The 12,996-nt window shown below is 50.1% G+C and overlaps 1 protein-coding gene across 1 annotated transcript in view; it reads right to left on the bottom strand.

The window, feature by feature from the left end:
• MYH14 (myosin heavy chain 14) overlaps positions 1–12,996 on the bottom strand; it is a 115,620-nt gene that overhangs the window by 21,546 nt on the left and 81,078 nt on the right. Inside the window, exons 21-27 of the mRNA XM_004381844.2 lie at positions 11,696–11,804; positions 8,975–9,106; positions 8,480–8,686; positions 6,032–6,169; positions 3,987–4,110; positions 3,218–3,389; positions 306–518 (exon numbers count right to left, since the gene is read on the bottom strand). Coding sequence (XP_004381901.1) covers positions 306–518; positions 3,218–3,389; positions 3,987–4,110; positions 6,032–6,169; positions 8,480–8,686; positions 8,975–9,106; positions 11,696–11,804 — 1,095 coding nt within the window. The remainder of the gene's footprint in view (positions 1–305; positions 519–3,217; positions 3,390–3,986; positions 4,111–6,031; positions 6,170–8,479; positions 8,687–8,974; positions 9,107–11,695; positions 11,805–12,996) is intronic.

Genomic DNA, 12,996 nt, shown 5'->3' with positions numbered 1-12,996 from the left:
CTTGAAAGATTAGATAGGGAGCTTAGGGGGCAGTGAATTTATGTGAATAGGAGAGGAACAACTCGGAAAAGGAGGGTGAGAATGGTTGCACAACTCGAAGAATGTAAGCCATGTCACTGAACAGAACACGCAGAAATCACTGAACTGGTTTATGTTCTGCTGCGTGTGTTCATACAGCAACAACAACAACAACAAACAGAAGTAACGCACTTGTCCGATGACTCCACCGTGGTGTAAATGGGGACCCTCGCACCCATGCCCCTCTCCCACCCCCGCCCTGCTCCTGCCCAGGCGGCCGGCCTCACCGCAGCTCCAGCTGCGCATTGGTAGAGTCCAGTGTGTCCTCCAGTTCGCTCCGCAGGGCCTCCAATTCCTCGCCCAGGTCCCGGCGCTGCTTCTCTGCCTTGGCCCTGGCCGCACGCTCTGCCTCCAGGTCCTCCTGGGCCTCGGCCAGCCCTGCCTGAGCCTCCCGCAGGGATTTGAGCTGCTGGGCTCTGGCTCCGCCTTCCTCCATCACCCTGCGAGTTGACAAGAACATGAAGTTGGTACAGGAGCAGGCAAGGGTGAGGGATGACTCCCCGGGGGCTCTGGGGGTGGTCAGTTCAGGGTTCAAATCCAGGCTCTGCTCTTGGGCAAGTGACACTAGTACACACAGCCTCAGTTTTCTCAGCTGTAAAATGGGAATGACACCAACAATAACCCCAGCTGACACTTTTTGAGCTCCTGCCACATGTAAGCCCTTTCGCTCTATTGGCTCATTTAATCCTCACACCAAATGAGGAAACTGAGGCACCAAACCAAAAAAACCAAACCTGTTGTTGAGTCAATTCTGACTCATAGCAACCCTATGGGACAGAGGAGAACTGTCCCATAGGGTTTCTAAGGCTGTAAATCTTTATGGAAGCAGACTGCCACATCTTTCTCCTGCAGAGCCGCTGGTGGGTTTGAACTGCAAACCTTTTGGTTAGCAGCTGAGAGCTTAACCACTGTGCCATCAGGGCTCCAACTGAGGCGCAGAGAGGGAAATCACTTGCCCAGGTCGCATGAGTAAGGAGTGGCAGAGTTGACCCCAGAGTCCCTGCTGGTGATCCTTACGGGACCCAGCCTCTCGTCCTTCTGTGCAGGGTCACTGCAAAGAGAAGCTCAAACAAGGGGCGGTAGTGATCGGAGGTTAAATCGCCCCATGAGCTACGCAGACCTAGGTTTGAATCCCCTGCTCTGCTGCTTATTGCGTGACCCTGGCAAGTGACTTAGCCTCTCTCAATGTCAGGTTCCTGGTCTGTGAAGAGGAAACGAACACCTCACTTCACAGAGTTTGCTGTGAGGAATGTAATAAAAACAATACCAAGGGCACAAAAGGTCACGTATTTTATGATCCCATTTATATGAAATGCCCAGCATAGATAAATCCATAGAGACAGAAAGTAGATTAGTGGTTGCCTAGAGGATGGGGAGGTCCCTGGGTGGTGCAAAAGATTTGTGCTCAGCTGCTAACCTAAAGGCTGGCAGTTTGAACCCACCTGGTGGCACCTTGGAAGAAAGGCCTGGTGATCTGCTTCTGTAAAGATTACAGCCAAGAAAACCCTATGGAGCACAGTTCTACTCTGTAACACATGCGGTCACCATGAGTTGAAACAGACTCGACAGTAATGAAAGGGGTAGGGGGAATGGGGATTGACTGCTAATGGGTACGGGGTTTTATTTTGGGGTGATGAAAATGTTTTAGAACTAAACAGTGGTGACGGTAGCACTACATTGTGAATGCCACTGAACCGTTCACTTTAAAACAGTTAATTTTATGTGATAGAAATTTTACCTTAATTTAATAAAAAGAAAAAATAAACCAACAACAAGAACAATAATGTAAAGTAGTAATAAAAACTCTCAGCATTTATTGTGGGTTTAGGGTGCGCCAAGCATTTTACCAGCGCTTATTTAATCCCCACACTAACCCAAGAAGCAACTTCTGTAATCACTCCCATTTTATAGATGAGGAAACTGAGGCTAGAAAAGTTATGTCAATTGAGTAAGGTCACACAGCCAGGAAGGGGAGAAGACAGGATTCGAACCCCAAAGTCAGACTCAAGGGTGTGTGTTCTTAAGTGCATGTGCATGAATACACACGTTCCATGATTTCCAAGATGCGTATCTTTCCCTATTTTAACTTCTCTAAAACTGATTTATAATCAGTGTCATCTTAGATGGGTTGAAGCACAGCACATAAAAAGCATGTGAAATACTGTGCACCATACCTAGCGTACTGTTGCCATTGAGTTGACTCCAACTAATGGTGACCCCACGTGTGTCAGAGCAGAGCTGTGCTCCGTAAGGTTTTCAGTGGCTGATTTTTCAGAAGTAGCTCGTTAGGCCTTTCTTCTCAGGCACCTCTGGGTGGACTCGAACCTCCAACCTTTTGGTTAGCAGTTGAGTTCATTAACCATTTGCACCACCCAGTCTCCTCTGGCACACAGCAGGTGCCCAGTAATGGTGAATTCCTGTCATAATTATTCCTAACAGAGTCAGGCCACTTGTCAATTCAAAGCTGCTACTGGGCTGTTTATAGTGGGGAGGCTGAGCACGGGGAAAAGGAGAAGGAGTACTTTCTTGCCCCTCTTATGTGCTGGGCATTGTGCAAACTGCTGCACACGCAGGACCTTGCTGCACTTTTCCATCAGTCTCGTAGGCTCAGAATGCTTGCTATCTGCATTCGACAGAAGGGGACACTGAGGTTCAGAGGGAGGCGTGGCTTATCCATGTCAGGCTGGTGAGCAGCTCGGCTAGTGTTTGTGCCGAGGAGGGTGTGACTGCATCCCCAACAGCAGCAGGCTGTGGGCCCGCACTGCTCACCTCACTGGGCCGTGCACCCGCCAGGCCGTGTGTCTGCACTGCTCATCTCATGGGCTGTGTGCCCACATTGCTCACCCCCGCGGGCTGTGCACTCGTACTGTTCGCCTCACCAGGCCGTGTGGCCGCCAGTCCGTGCACCCACACTACTTACCCCGGCAGGCCATGTGCCTGCACAGCTTGCCCCACGGGTTGTGCGCCCATACTGTTCACCCCAGCAGGCTGTGCACTCATATGGCTCTTCTCACCAGGCCATGCACCTGCCAGGCCATGCGCCCGCACTGTTCACCCTGCAGGCCATGCACCTGTACTGACTGCCCCACGGGCTATGTACCTGTACTGCTTGCCTTGCCAGGCCCACTCCCCCCTGCACCTGGCCAGGGCTGCCTGCAGCTCCTCCTCCTTGCGGCCCAGCTGGGCCCGCAGCTCCTCTGCCCGCTGCTTATGCTCCACCATCTGCTCCTGCAGTTCCGAGCTCTCGCCATCCATCCGCCGCTTCAGCTTCTCCAGTTCCTGGCGGCCCTTCTCCTCCTTCCGTAGGCGGTCTGCAGCAAGGAGTGGAGGCCACATGTGAGGGCTCCAGACCCACACACTCAACAGCTCCCATGAAGACCCCAGCACTCGCCACGGGTAAGGCTGAACTCAGCATTTTCCCCGAAACCAGTCCCCGCTCCTGGCTTCCCCATCTCAGGAAAAGCCCCACTGTCGCCTTAAACCCTGGGCCAGCTGCCAGGTACTGTCCTCTCCCCAGTCACCCCCATGCCAACTGCTCCCTGACTCTCTCTGCCCCGTCTTCTCCTCTCTGTCAGCTCTGCCTCCTCCCCAGCCTCCTCCTTGTTCCCTTTCCCTCTGTTTTATTCTGATTCTGCATCAACAGCAAATGACAGAGAGACAAAAATGTATCTGAAGCAGAGAGTTAGCAGGAAAAGAGTCAGATAGAAAGAAAGAGCTAGAGAAACACAAGACACCAAAGGAAAGAGAATTGAATTTAGAGACAGAAGACACATAAAGGCTGGGAGGACACGCAATCTATCCCAAGCCTTCCTTCTTCTCCTCAATTAACAGGCAGGGGCCTGCCCGAGGTCCCCCACCAGAATGTGCACAGATCCCCACAGGTTCCCACTGGGTAGGTGTGCACTCACCTTCCATGTCTGCAATCGTGGCCTCGTATTTGAGCCGCAGTTTATTGAGGCTCTTCACCTTCTCCTCCTCCTCGGCTGCCTGGGATGAGAACTCAGCCAGACGTTCCTCCAGCAGCTTCCGCTCCTGTGAGGTGGCAGAAAAGTGAGGGCCAGGAGCTGGATCAGGAGCTTTTATCTGCCATTTGCTCCTTTGTGTGGATTCCCTGCTCATCTTCTTTGCTCATTTTCCTTCTGGCTATTTAGCTTTTGCTTATTGATGTCTAGGAGCTCCTTCTATAGGGTGGACACCAATTCTTTACCATTAGGCTCGTTGCCACCACACAGACACGCACACAGAAAAGGGCTCAGAAAACAGAAGAAAGCAACACAAAGTCAAGTTCCTAAGATCTACTAGATTCCCATCTGCCTCAGGGCCTTTGCACATGCTGAAACCTTCCCTGGGAAAACTCTCTACCACCCTCTCTTCACCAGGCTAACATCTCCTGCCTCACCTCATCCCATTCTCTCTTTGGCATTCCCTACTCAGACATCATGGTCTTCTTTCAGTTCCCCCAATTCTCCTGCTCTCTCCCTTCCTGGCTGTTGCACCAAAGGAATGTTCTAGAAAACTTCTGTGCTTCCTTGAGCTCGCAACTCAGGCACCACTACCTCAGAGAAGCCTTTCCTGACCACTCCCAGAACAGGTCAGGAATCCTTCCCCATAGTTTCCTGTTCTTTTCTGATACAGTTTATAGTTAAGTCATAATATATAATGATGTTTATTTCCTGTGGTGACTTGTTTAGAGTCTCTTTCCCCCACTAACACTTTTCTAGTTAGTTCAATGCCATAACCCGATTTTCTAGTCCAGTCCTGGCTACAGCTGATTAAAGATGGCGGCCAATTCTTTGCTGCATCCCCATCCAAAGACTAATTCCCCACTCCTTGACCTGGGTTGGGTCTGTGACTGCTTCAAAATCAGTGGTCTGCACATTACTGAATGTCTAGAAGAACAGAAGAAACTGATCAAAGAATCCTATAGAAGAATCCTGATCAAAAGAGGGTAAAATGTGGAACAGAATTTCAAATTCTCATGAAATTCAGACTTTCTGGAGCCACAGAGGCTGGATGAGCCCCCAAAACTATTGCCCTGAGATAATCTTGAAATCTCATACCCTAAACCAAAATATTCCGAAGTCTTCTTAAAACCAAACAATAGTTTAGCTTAATTATTAAAGAATACCCTCCTTGAGCATTGTGTTCTTTTAAAGAACTATCTATATGGGATCAAGTTGACAACAGCAACTTGAAAGATTAGAGAGAAAACTTCAGGGGCAGTGACTTTATGTCAGTTGGGGAGGAACAATTCAGAAAAGGAGGGTGAGAACAGTTGTACAGCTTGAAGGATGTAATCAATGTCACTGAACTGTACATGTAGAAATAGCTGGTGTATGCTGTGCTGTGTCTAGTCCCAACAACAAAACAACAACAACAAAAATCAGTGGTTTGCAAACCATAGCCTGCAACAACATAAATGTCCACCTACTACAGAATGGACAAACAAAATGTGGCGTATCCATACAAGGGAGCATTATTCAGCCATAAGGAGGAATGAAGTACTAATATATGCTACAAAACAGATGAACCTCGAACACATGCTGAGTGAAAGAAGCCAGTTGCGAAAGACTCCATATTATATGATTCCACGTGTATGAAATGTCCAAGACAGGCAAATCTATAAATTCAGAAAGTGATTGTTTCTAGGGGTGGGGGTGGAGGAACCTAGGGGGACAGACAGATGATAGCCAAAGGGTACGTGATTTCTTTTTGCGGTGATGGAAATGTTCTAAAATAGACTATGCTGATGGTTGTGCACATCTATGAATATATTAAAAACCATCGAATTGCACACTTTAAATGGATGAACTATATAGTATATGAACTATATCTCAATAAAGCTGTTAGAAAAAAAGCCAACAGCCTGGAGGCTAAATCCAGAGAACCTTAATACACCCACATACCCACCAATGCATCCACTCTCCAGCCTGGCCACCCACGACCCACCAACCTTGCCCAGTCTGGCGTTCTGATCTTCCAAGAGCAGCAGGTCCTCCTGGAACTTCTTCAGCTTTGCCTCCGTTGTCACCTTCTCCAGCTGCAGCTTCTGCCGTGCCCCCTCCTCAGCCTCCAGGTGGGTCTCCAGCTCCTGGAGTGGGGAGGAAGCAGGGGTGAGGACCCAGGGGTTGGGAACCAGAGGGACTGTGTGCTGGAGAGGTGAGGCTACAGGCTGGGGTGTCTGCACTTTACAGAGAAACTGAGGCTCAGTGAGATGACGTGACCTGTCTATAACTGCTTCAGGGAGGAGATGAGATTCCCACCCAGGACTCGATTTTCCTCTCTAGACATTCAGTCTGTGTTGGCTGCATTCGTGGGAGAAATATACTCTCTCAGGCCCAGGCATGGGTTTGGGAGAAATCTCAACAGGAGACCTCATGATCTTTGCACACACTGTTCCTTCTCCCTGGGATGACTTTCCCTTCCTTTGCTGTCTGGCGACCTCCTATGCTTCCTATAATGCCCCAGTGTTCACCTCGTTTAGGAAGTCGTCCAGCCCCCTAAGGCAGAGAAAATCCTTCCACCTCTGGGATCCTGCACTGTGTCTGGGCTTCCTTCATTAAGGCACACACCACTCAGGAACGTGAATTTGTCTCCCACCAGACTGGGGACCCTGGACAGCAGACTTCCTTCTAGCTGATCTTGTATCCTTGGTTTCACCCAGAACAGGGCTTGGCTCCACGGAAAGGAGACATTTTAAAATGTTTGTTTGGCAAACATTTGGCAGTATGATTTTCCTTTTGGGAATGCCTCTTCCATGAGGTGGCTTTGGTGTGACTGACACTATGCCCTGCCTCCAGTGTGGGTATGACGCAGGCCTGGCCAATCAGACAAGGCGAGGGACTGAGATAGGCCCATCGTTCACTGTCTATCTCTTCCCACTAAACATAAGCTCTACTGGGACTGGGGCTTTTGCTGGTTTTATAGGCTGCTGTGTCCCCAGTGCCTAGAACACTGCCTGGCACCTACTAGGGGCTCAATGAACATTTGTGAGATTCGGAGCCCAGAATATGGAACCAGGAGAGCCTAGGTTCAAATCCTGGCTCTGCCACTTACTAGCTGGGTGATTGTGGGCAAGTCAGTTCGCCTCTCTGTGTCTCAGTTTCCTCTTCTGAAAAATGGAGATGATAGCAGTACTATCTACCCTACACAGTTGTTGGAAGGATTCCATGAGTATGTACATACTCAGTGCTTAAGAGAGTGCCTGGCACACACAGAAGGCATTAGATAGAAGTTATCTGTTATTATTATTAGTTATCTATTGTTATCATTATATTATTATTAGTTATCTACTATTATTATTAAAGTTATCTTCTATTATTGTTATTATTATCAAAATTGTGTTATTATCAAAATTGTGTTATTATCAAAATCGTGTTACTATTCTATTAAAGTTATCTGTTATTATTATTAAAGCTGTCTATTATTATTATTCATTGCAACCCCACATGTTATACAGCAGAACTGCTCCATAGGGTTTTCTTGACTGTAATCTTTAAGGAAGCAGACTCCCAGGTATTTCTTCCGTGGTGCTGCCAGGTGGGTCTGAACCGCCAACTTTTAGGTTAGTAGTCAAGTGCAAACGGTTTGTGCCACTATGAGTTGCAATCGACTCAACGGCAACAATTTTTACTATATTAAGTTATGTTACTATTATTAAAGATATCTGTTATTGTTATTATTAAAGTCATCTTATTGTTGTGCTAATATAAAAGTTAACTGTTATTATTAAAGTTATCTATGGCAGTTAATGTCACTTTTTTTTTTTTCAATGATTAACCGGTGGGTTTTCAAGAAATTCCTGAAATGAACAACAAATTGTTTGCAACTTTTATCTTCCTGGGCAAGAATTTTCTAAGATTAGGAGGGTTATATTGATGAAGACCATGGAATAGTAAAGTCATGTTAATGTAGACATGTTAAAGTCATATAACGGAAATAATCTCATCACCAAGGAGTTGTCTGGAGGGTGAATGAATAAATGCATTATCCAAGCCCAGCCAGAGAGTCAGCCTCAGGACTCTGTTTGGGACTCTTGATACAGAGACCCTCTCCACTGGGGGAGTCAACCTGGTAGGACATAAGTTTAGAGAAGCTGCTAGGGGGAACCCGGGGAAGGCAGCCTGCCTGTGAATGTAGCAGCACCGAGGCAAATGGAGGTGGGAGATGGAGATAGAGGCAGAACACTGAGGACATCACTTGAACGCCTTGATCCAACCATGCCTGAAGCTTGCCCATTCAGGATTTTCCCATTATGTGAACCCAAAGACTATTCTTCCGGCTAAGTTTTCTGCAAATTCATGGCCAAATGGGACCTGGTCGTGTAGAAGCGAAGGTGGGTGAGGCAGACAGAGGAGCAAGGGGTGGGGGAGGATGCCTGGTGGGCAGGGTTGGGGCAGACCTGGATGTGCTGCTGCAGCCTCTTCTTCTCTGTCTGCAGCTGACGGCTGCACTCCTCCTCCTCTCCCACGCGGGCCTCCAGCTCAGACACCACCAGCTCCAGCTCCTGCTTGCGGCCTGCCAGTCGCCCCCGCATCTCCTCGGCCTCGTTGCACAGCTCTGTCTCTGCCCGCAGCTGCTCTGCCAGGCGGGCGCGCTCCTCCTCCAGCTGGGGATGAGGGTCAGGGGTCAGGAATCAGAGGACGGTGCTCCCATGATGGCCCTCAACTGGAGCACCAGGTCTCTCCTGCCCCTTGAGGCCTCTGGGGTGGGGAGGTGGGAGATGCAGGCCCGCCCCTTGCCTAGTGCCTGTATACCTTGGATCCACTCCCACCCTCTCTCTCCCTCCTCCAAAGCCCCAGCACATACCGGCTCAGCCTGTAGCCCCTCCCCCCAACTGGCTGCACCCAGGCCCCACCCCCAGGCCCCACCCCCAGGCCCAGGCCTGACTCCTCACCTGCGCCAAGCGCTCCTGGAGCTCGCCCACCTGGCGGGCGCTCTGCAGCTGCAGCTCCTGCACTTTCTGCAGCTCCTGGGCCCGCGCCTGCAGCACCTCGTCCTGCCGTGTCACCTGCAGCAGCGGCTTCACCTAGTGGGAGAGGAGGCGGTTGCGAATGGCTGGGGTCCTCCCGCCAACCTCCACTAACCAAGGTGGAAGGCTGCCTGGCCCAGGGGCTAAGAACTCACACCTGGGGTGGGGCCTGGGTGCCTGGGGTGGAATCCCAATTCCTCCAACTGCTAGCTTCATGGACTTGAGCAAGCACAATAACGTTCTCATCTGCAAAATGGGGACAATCTCAGACCTCACTAAACGTTTGCCAAATGAATCTTCCACATGCAAGGGACACTGTGGCCGCTGCTATTCTTAGATCGAGGTCTGTAGTGAGAGACCCATTCTACATTGTCGGGTTGAGGTTGGAGTACAGGCGTGCATGTACAATGCTGTAGATTGAATTGAGTCCCCCCAAAATATGTGTTGTAAATCCTAACTGCCAAAAGTTTGGCAGTTTGAATCTACCAGGTGCTCCTTGGAAACTATGCGGCAGTTCTACCTTGTCCTATAGGGTCGCTATGAGTTGGAATCGACTCGACGGCAATGAATTTTTTGTTTTGTTATTCCTGTAGGAAGGATCCCCAGTGGCACAACGCACAATGATTAAGCACTTGTCTGCGAACTGAAAGGTCTGCGGTTTGAACCCACCAGCGGCTCAGCAGGAGAAAGACCTGGCGATCTGCTCCCATAAAGATTAAAGCCTAGAAAACCCTATGGGGCAGTTCTACTCTGTCCTATAGGGTCACTATGAGTCAGAATCGACTCAATGGCAACGGGTTTGGTTTTGGGTTTAGGTGTTCAATAAACATTGGCTGAGGGAACGCAAGCTGACCTATCAGATACTGTTATGGATTGAATTGTGTCCCCCGAAAATATGTGTTGTAAATCCTAACCCCTATACCTGCAGTTATAATCCCATTTGGGAATGGGCTCTCTTTGTTATGTCAATGAGACCGCATTAGTGCAGGGTGTGTCTTAAATCAATCTCCTTTGACATATAAGAGATTCAACAAGCAATCGAGAGGCAGAGATGAGGGGTGAAGATAGATGCCATGCCACTGGAGATCACCAAGGAACCAAGGAACAGACGCTGAAGAGACAAGGACCTTCCCCCAGAGCTGAAAGAGAAAGCCTTCCCCTAGAGCTGGCACCCTGAATTCAGACTTCTAGCCTCCTAAACTGTGAGGAAATAAATTTCTGCTTGTTAAAGCCACCCACTTGTGGTATTTCTGTTATAGCAGCACTACATAACTAAGACAGATACTATATTGGGAATTATACTGAACAGTTGTGTTTTTGCCTCTACGCCTTCTCCCCTTCCCCCTTTCCAATTTCCCACTGGGAGAGCACCTCCTCCTACCCTCAGCTCACAGGGGTCCTGACATCCTGACTCCTTGCCTCTGCTTTGGGTGAGCATGTGACTCTGGCCTGGCTCATCTGACTTCAGAGATGGTCACATGACTCCAGCTGGACCAATGAGTGAGACCTGGGGCTCTGGCTAGAGTTCTAAGAGAAGACCAAGCTGGCCAAGCTGGTTGTGGGGGAGGAAGATGAGTCTTTATCTGCAAGTGGCCGCTGTCTGGCAGGAGTCTGCCAGTGATCACTGTAGAGGAAAGCCAAATGGAAGGTGCATAAAGTCTGATCACTGACATCACTGTGTGGGCCACTGTGCAGTAAAGGGTTAACTCAGCAGGCCTGGGTTGTCCATACCCTGCACGTTCCAAAGAAAGGACTGGCCCTTGTCTGGCTCTGGGGAGCTAACCTCTACGCTCTTGGAATATTCAGACTGATAAAAATGTCTTTGTTTACCTGGGTGTTGGGCCACTACTAACCAAAAGGTTGGTGGTTCCAGTCTACCTAGAGGTACCCTGGAAGAAATGCCTGGAGATCTACTTCTAAAAAACCAGCCATTGAAAACCCTATGAAGCACAGTTCCAGTCTGACACACATGTGGTTGCCATGAGTCAGAATCGACTTCACAGCAACTGTTTTTTTTGGGGGGACCATGCTAGATGGTTTACCCCAACAATGTAATTTATGGTGGGGGCCCTGGGCCATATGATACCAGTTTGACCTCTGGGGGGCTATGGAGTGAGATACTAAGGTCAGTCACACAGGTTCACTATGCCTGTATGACTGATCCCCCATAAACACTCTGGTCACCAAGGCTTGGGTGAGCTTCCCCGGTTGGCAATACTCCATACATGTTGTCTCCACTGGGAGAGGACAACTGGAAGCTCGCGCCTCTTCTCTCCTGGACTCTCACTGTGCACCTTACTTTTGTTGATTTTAATATATATCTTTTGCTGTAATAAACCAGCTTTTCTGAGCTCTGTGAATCCCTCCAGCAAGTCATTGAACCTAAGGGAGGTTTTGGGGACCAACCCTAGATCCAGCTGCACCTAAAGCTGTCCTGTATCTTTTATCCATGTTGCTTTGATTCAGGTTTTCTGTCACTTGCTACCTAAACAACTCTGGCTAACAAATTTTGGGCTGACTGGCCCCATTTTACAGATGCAAAAAACTGACATGAAACGGGAGGAAATCACGTGTTCAAGCAGGCCTAGCTTCCAAAGCCTTGTTTGTTCCCTCACTGCTTGGGCCAGCTCCCCCTGCTGCCCCTACCTTGGTGAAGAGCCGCCACCACTGCCAATGTCTCAGCTTCAGGTAGGCTGCGCAGTTCCGCTGCATCACCCTCAGGGCACTCTGCTGCTGCTGCCGCTTCTGGAACGCTCTGGGTGGAGAGTCAGGGTGAGTGGGTGAGTGGGGGCTTGCTCCCTCTATGTCCCTGTCCTTTTAGCAAGGGAGTCAAGCTCCCTTCACCTACTCAACCATTATTAAATGCCTACTGTGTGCAGAAACCATTTTATCATTGGGGGATCTTGTGTACAGCCTATCAGTCCCTAGCTCTATCCCTCAACTTTCCCTGCCTTGTCCCCTCCTCTCCAACCCCATGGCCCCAGCCCTGCTCAGGCCTCGTCCTTTCCCACTTGGAGCCTCACCCAGCCTCCTCCCCAGCCTCCAGTCTCTCCCCTCTAGCCCTCACCACACAAACCCAGAGAGGTCTTTTACACCCAGTGTGGACACTGTCTCTCCTCTGCTCACAGCCCTCCTGTGACTCCCCAGGGCCCCCCAGCAGAGCCCCAGCCCCTCACTTTGGCACTGGGGCATCCTTTCCTGCCACTTTCTTTATTCTCTCCTCTTCTCTCCAGCCAAGTCTGGGGGGAAGGAGATGCTACCAGAAACTTCCTGCATTCCTGAAACACCCAGGCTCTCACATCACCTCCCTCTCCTGCCTGGAACACCTGTTCCATTCCTCTTTGACTATCTGGCCCTCAAGCTGGACCTGGGGGAAGTTCTGCTCTGCAGCAAGGGCTGCTGACTGCACCTCTGTGACCCCCATTAAGGCACGTCCCACTCCTGATTATGACTGTTTGTACCCATGTATGTCTCCCCCTACAAACTGGGAACTCCTCAAAGGATTAGCTAGGTAGGGGACTGACTTGTCCTGGTTTGCCCAGGACTTTCCCCGTTTTAGCACTGTAAGTCCGTATCCTAGGAAACAGCTAAGTCCCAGCAAACTAGGATGGCTAGCCCCCCATGGCCAGGTCTAGCTCCCCTCTGTGTCCCCAGCATTGCCCAGCATCAGGCCTGGCCCACGGGGGCCCTCAGATCCAAGAAGCGTGGGCATTGATGGCTCCATCAGCTTGTTTTCTAGCCCTTCCACCACCTCAGAGGCCCTGATACCTGGGGCCTTCTGGTCAACCACTCCCTGCTCCAGCCTCTGGGGCCATCTGGTCAACCCCTCCCTGCTCCAGCCTCTGGACCATCTAGTCAACACCTCCCTGCTCCAGCCTCTGGGCCATCTGGTCAACCCCTCCCTGCTCCACGCTCTGGGGCCATCTGGTCAACCCCTCCCTGCTCCA

Source organism: Trichechus manatus, unplaced genomic scaffold, assembly GCF_000243295.1.
Source record: "Trichechus manatus latirostris isolate Lorelei unplaced genomic scaffold, TriManLat1.0 scaffold00087, whole genome shotgun sequence".
Classification (NCBI taxonomy): domain Eukaryota; kingdom Metazoa; phylum Chordata; class Mammalia; order Sirenia; family Trichechidae; genus Trichechus; species Trichechus manatus.
The sequence above is the reverse complement of the archived record's forward strand: the minus strand, read 5'-3'. Positions and strand labels throughout refer to the sequence as shown.